Here is a 6,222-nt window from a genome sequence, read left to right as displayed (position 1 = left end):
CTGTTTCCCCAGCACGGGAGCTGCAACGACTCTCGACACTCTCCGGACACTCTGAGACTCTGTGAGACTCTGGTTTAAACTAGGAAGTACCGACATTTTAAAGAGCTCTATTTCCGGGTCATCTGGGAGTTTCTGATCGGTCAATGTCGACCAGACAGGGGTGTGTTTTGTGACGTAAGAGGTTACTAGAAGTCAGAAAACAGCAAGAATGTTATGGAACAGATTGAAAATGTTTTTCAGACAGATGAGAGAAATGTTTGGACGGGTTGGCGGAAAACAGCTGCCAACAGGTGCCAGCTTCTCTATTTACGTCTGAGAGGATGTAAAAACAAGACAGCTCGTTCCAACAACTTGTCTGCGTTCGACTCCGACCTTGGACCAACTTACCCTGCTCATTCAAAGACAGAAAATCAGAAAATGCATAATTACTCTGTAACAGGCCTTAACATGAATTCTAACTTTGCATGAGGATTAAAAATCATTATACTGTTTCACAGTTAATAAAAATTGATTAGTTCACTGCAACATCTAAAATGGTTTGAACTAAAACACTTTGATTATCAACATTTGTAAAATAGTAATGATAATAGAAAAGAGAGTGTTCTTTCACTTGAATTCAAGAAAGAAAGTCTCAGGATGGGTCAACCTGTATTTCTGGATGCAAATCAATGAAATGACAGTTCCTGTCCCATATGGTGCCTAAGGTCAAGGTTTTGACCTTCAGGCTTAGTTCATTACAATGCCATCTTTTGTTTGGATGATTTTTCATCTGTAAAGTAGAAACCTTCTGTAAAACGTCTCCAGAGCCACTTCTGTGGTGGTGTAATGAGACGTTGCTGCAACAGTTCACTTACTGGTCTGTTGTCTTTATGAAAGACTAAGATGATTATTTGATTCTTGAGTACGTTTGGTAAAATATTGTAACAAGTTTAAAGTTTAAAAAGAAAAATCACGATTTCGTCCCGCAGACCCACACTCTGTCCAAATATCAAAGAACAAAAACTTGATAATTATTAGTTTGACTGACAAAGACCGTCCTCAGTTTAAACCGCAGAGATTCAAATGAGTTGTTTCATTAAAATTTCTGACGTTGTACTTGTGACATGATAAACGCTTCACTTTTTAATGACACAAAGGATTTTTACACCAGCTCCAGTGCTGCTCAGTGAGTCACGCCTCCATGGATGCAAATGGCCCCTGTTTTACACCCAACAACCCGCCCAGTGTGCTGGGGTGAATTCATACATTGTTTGCTTCGGTTGCTCCCAGCACAAAGACAGAGTGGGAGTATCAGGGTGTATTGTAGCCATGAATGATGTTGTGTTGACGCATTTCTTTGTATGTTTGAATGTAAAAGCCCTTAAAATTTTAATGAAAACTCCACGCTAATGTCCCTTCTGAATGGCTGAGAAAAAAATGAATCGTTTCATGTAAAGTCACAGATTTTCAGCCATGACAAGAGTCAGAAAGTGCTTCTGTTAAGTTTGAAAGCTTGTGATTTTGTTTACAGACGATGCGTGGCATTCGTGCACTGATGGAGCAGCTCTGACAGTGACGGGGGACTTACACACCGTGAGAACGTTTCTTCTCATAAGGCTGCAAAGATGTTTTCACTGGGTCAGGAGAACATCTCCACCTCTCCTTCATCCACCAAAGGACCAGTTGGTTATGGAGAGCTCATTGTGCTGGGGTAAGATCTCCTCTCCTGTGTTTGTAAAAGTATGGAGTCTACTTTTTAGTCATGAAGGTGCTGTACAAAGTACCCTTTAACAACATTATAAGCTAAAACACATTTCAGTAAACAAAAAAGCTGCAAAAGAGGCATTCAAAGATGTGAAACCAAGTAAACTATAATGAATCATAACAAATTACTTCAAAATCAAAACCATTACATTTAAATAAAACTAAAAGACAAATGTGTCTTAAGCTGTGTTTTAAAAATTTTATTTAATAAATGGTAAATGGACTGTACTTAAATAGCGCCTTTCTCTTACCAAGATACTCAAAGCTCTTTACAACACAATCTGTACCCTCATTTACCCATTCATGCAGAACTCTACTATGTACAGTGAGGAAAATAAGTATTTGAACACCTGTGAAAGTCAATGTTAATATTTGGTGCAGTAGTCTTTGTTTGTAGTTACAGAGGTCAAAGGTTTCCTGTAGTTTGTCACCAGGTTCACTGCAGCAGAGATTTTGCTCCATTCCTCCACAGATCTTCTCTAGATCAGCAGGTTTCTGGGCTGTCACTGAGAAACACGGAGTTTGAGCTCCCTCCAAAGATTTTCTATAGGGTTCAGGTCTGGAGACTGGCTAGGCCACTCCAGAAACTTGACATGCTTCTTACGGAGCCACTCCTTGGTTCTCCTGGCTGTGAGCTTCGAGTCATTGTCATGTTGGAAGACTCAGCCATGACCCATCTTCAATGCTCTGACTGAGGGGAAGGAGGTTGTTCCTCAAGATCTCACAATACATGGCCCCGGTCATCCTCTCCTTAACACAGTGCAGTCGTCCTGTCCCATGTGCAGGAAAACACCCCCAAAGCATGATGCTTCCACCCCCATGCTTCACAGTAGGGATGGTGTTCTTGGGATGGTATTCATCATTCTTCGTCCTCCAAACACGGCGAGTTGAATTAAGACAAAAGTTCTATTTTGGTCTCATGTGACCACAGAACTTTCTCCCATGACTCCTCTGGATCATCCAAATGGCCATGGTCAAACTTAAGACGGGTCTGGACGTGTGCTGATTTAACCAGGGGAACCTTCCATGCCGTGCATGATTTTAAACTATGACGTCTTAGTGTATTACCCACAGTAACCATGGAAACAGTGGTGCCAGCTCTCTTCAGGTCATGGACCAGCTCCTCCGTGTAGTTCTGGGCTGGTTCCTCACCTTTCTTAGGATCATTGATTCGCCACGAGGTGAGATCTTGCATGGAGCCCCAGTCCGAGGGAGATTGACAGTCGTGTTTAGCTTCTTCCATTTCCTAATAATTGCTCCAACAGTTGATCTTTTTTCACCAAGCTGCTTGACAGTTGTCCCGTAGACCTTTCCAGCCTTGTGGAGGTCTACAATTTTGTCTCTGGTGTCTTTGGACAGCTCTTTGGTCTTAGCCATGTTAGTAGTTGGAGTCTTACTGATTGTGTGGGGTGGACAGGTGTCTTCATGCAGCTAACCACCTCAAACAGGTGCTTCTAATTTAGAATAATCAGTGGAGGTGGACGTTATAGACGAGGACTAACAGGTCTTTGAGGACCAGAACTGTTGCTGATTGGCAGCTGTTCAAATATTTATTTACAGCAGTAACACAAATAAATTAGTTTAAAAAAATCATACATTGTGATTTCCGGATTTCTTTTTTTTATTTATTTTTTTAGATCATGTCTCTCACAGTGGACATGCACCCAAGATGAAAATTTCAGACCCCTCCATGATTTCTAAGTGGGAGAACTTGCAAAGTCACAGGGTGTTCAAATACTTATTTTCCTCACTGTATATAATATATTATCTTGGGGAGTGGTGGCTCAGAGGTTAGAGAAGGTGGGCCTGTGATCGGAAGCTCGCCGGTTCAAGCCCCGGTACCGACGACATCAAAAATGTTGATGGGGTAGGTGAAACACCCACACCTGTCCCCCCCTCATTCGCCCACTCTGGGCCCTTGAGCAAGGCCCTTAACCCCCTCCATCTGCTCCTCCGGGTGTCCTTCATAGCAGCTCTCTGCTCCACACAGAGGGCTGTGGTAGCTCAGTGTCTGTGGTTGCGTCAGGAAGAACATCCGGCGTAAAAATATCTGCCAAGTCTTTGTGTGACCTAGTTTGTTGTGGTGACCCCTAACGCAGGGAGCAGCCGAAAGAAGAGGGGGGTGGAAAAAAAAATAAAAAAAAAATAAAATATATATATATATATATATATATATATATATATATATATTTTTTTTATAGAGTAGGTGACACAGGCGTTGTAATCTCGAGCCAATCAGGACTGGCGTAATGAGATTCTTCTGAGCAATACTCAGAGGGGGTATATCCTATGCTCCTCCAAGAACCAAAGTTAAGTTAAGTAACAAAGTTTTTAGGCAGCTACAGATTGACCTGCCTGTTAAGTGATTGAAAAATTTAAAAAATGGATGTAATGCTATAGCTTCATTTATTAATTTATTTATTTTTTCTTTGCTAACACTCTAATAAAAAAATGCTGGTCACATAAATACTTGTGAAAACACTCGTTTATTCATGACGGGCAGGAACGAGTGCACTGAGCTCTGCTGGTTGGGTTTAGTTTGGCTGCTGCATCATAACGCAGCCTAAATGCAGTTAAACGTGTTGAGAAACTCCACCTCAGCATTTGACTTCCTGACTGGAAGCCATTCACTGCAGACACAAGTGTGAGCCTGTGGTTCAAGAACGTTTTAACGATGTCAGGAACGTTGTGGCCGCTGCGGTTTCAGACCTTTTGTTTGCTTTTGCATCTTAGTGGCCACATAATCATAGAAATAAACAGTTTGTGCAACTGGTACTTAACTGGTTCTAAGGGTTTATTTTAAAGAGCCGTATAGTTTGTGACAACACTAGTTGGATTTTTGGTCATACTGTGGAGCCAGAGTTAAATGGGGTGGTCTGACCTTGTCTAAGAAAGGAGGTGGGTGTTTCTTTATCTGGATTTCAGGAAGTGTGCATTATCCAGTGAAAGAATGGCTCGACTTTTAACTGAACTCATATTTCCATGACCTGCAGCAGTCTGGCTCTAAAGATAACCTTCAACCGGACTGACCTTTTAATTAAACTCTCTGTAACAATCACCTTTCTGGATTGTCTTTCCAAAAGCCTCTGAGTTCATGATGACAATGAAACTCTTTATGGTGGCTCACAAACAAATTAAAGAGCTGCTTAATGGGTTTTCTGAAGGTTTAAGGAGATCATAATTTAACTACATAAACACAACATCCTGCTTTTAAATCTGGACAGCAACTGTTGCTTTCTGTCTTCCACAAAGCTTCCTGTCTCCAACAAAACAAAAGCTGTGGACAAAATGTGCTGTTTTCCTGCACCATAGATAAAGGCTCAAGCTGGGTTTGGACAAGACACACACACATGCACACACACACAAAGGAAGCAGCAGAGGTTTAGCTGGTCAGGATCCATCAAGAATTAAATAAAATCTCTTATCACAGATCCAAAACTACAGGAGTAGTTCACTTGTAGTTCATTTTGTAAATACAATCAGCACATCATTGTTCTGCTGCTAGTCACTGTAACCGACTGTGACGTTACCAGGAATTATCATATTTCTACTCAATACTAGTTTATATGCCATTGTTAACAAACTCCCCCTGCAGACTCAGGTCTAGTGCACTGAATTTAAAATTAGTTTAATGTGATTAGAGAAAAAAAGGGGGAAACGCTCAAGATTTACACTTTTTTTTTTTTTTTAATTTTTTTGTTGTAAATGGTAAATGGACTGTACTTATACAGCGCCTTTCTATCTTATTGAGATACTCAAAGCTCTTTACAACAATCTGTGTCCTCATTTACCCATTCATACAGCTCTATACTAGATCTGTACAAAGATAATTGAACAAATCATTCTAAAGAGACTAACCAGAGCTTTATCACATTCATACACTGATGGGACACACATCAGAGGCAACGAGTGGTTCAGTGTTTTGCCCAGGGACACTGTGGCATGCGACTGCTGGTGGATTCGAACCCCTAACTCTTGCATTGGAGGACGACTGCTCCAACCACTCAGCCACAGCCGCCCACGTTGTCAATAAAATATGACCTTATTTTTGTGACGTTATGTTTGTATATCGCTTTGCTGGACTGTGATGTTTCAGAATAAAGAAGGAGCTGCATTTTGATTGAACAATAAAAAAGGTGGCTGTATCAGCTTTTGATTATAATTTTTTTTCAATCATTTCAAGTTATATCTTGTTTGAAGACCATAACAAAGTTCAATATATTCATGTTGTTGATGTTCAGGGGTCATCACAGTCAGAAAGCTCACATGAAAGATTTGGCAATTATTTTATGCTGCGTGTGCTTCCTGATGCAACCTGGGCTCAAACCTGCAGCCTCAGGATTACAGGACTGCAGCGCTGATCACCGAGCCACAGCAGCCCCCTAATTCATCATATTTATAACAGCTCAATATCATCACTGTATTACTGGCTGCCGTGAGTCTAGTTCAAACAACAACAGTCCAGTTTAGTCTCTACAG

At 41.0% G+C, this 6,222-nt stretch overlaps 1 protein-coding gene across 1 annotated transcript in view; it reads left to right on the top strand.

The window, feature by feature from the left end:
* Positions 1–1,559: 1,559 nt before the first annotated feature.
* LOC119422526 (E3 ubiquitin-protein ligase pellino homolog 1) overlaps positions 1,560–6,222 on the top strand; it is a 5,298-nt gene continuing 635 nt past the window's right edge. The window contains exon 1 of the mRNA XM_037689903.1: positions 1,560–1,690. Within this exon, the coding sequence (XP_037545831.1) occupies positions 1,605–1,690 (86 nt within the window). The 5' untranslated portion in view covers positions 1,560–1,604. The remainder of the gene's footprint in view (positions 1,691–6,222) is intronic.

The sequence above is a fragment of the Nematolebias whitei genome, chromosome 16, assembly GCF_014905685.2.
Source record: "Nematolebias whitei isolate Nwh7 chromosome 16, NemWhi1, whole genome shotgun sequence".
Taxonomy (NCBI): domain Eukaryota; kingdom Metazoa; phylum Chordata; class Actinopteri; order Cyprinodontiformes; family Rivulidae; genus Nematolebias; species Nematolebias whitei.
Note: the sequence above shows the minus strand (reverse complement) of the source record. Positions and strands in the feature narration are given on the sequence as shown.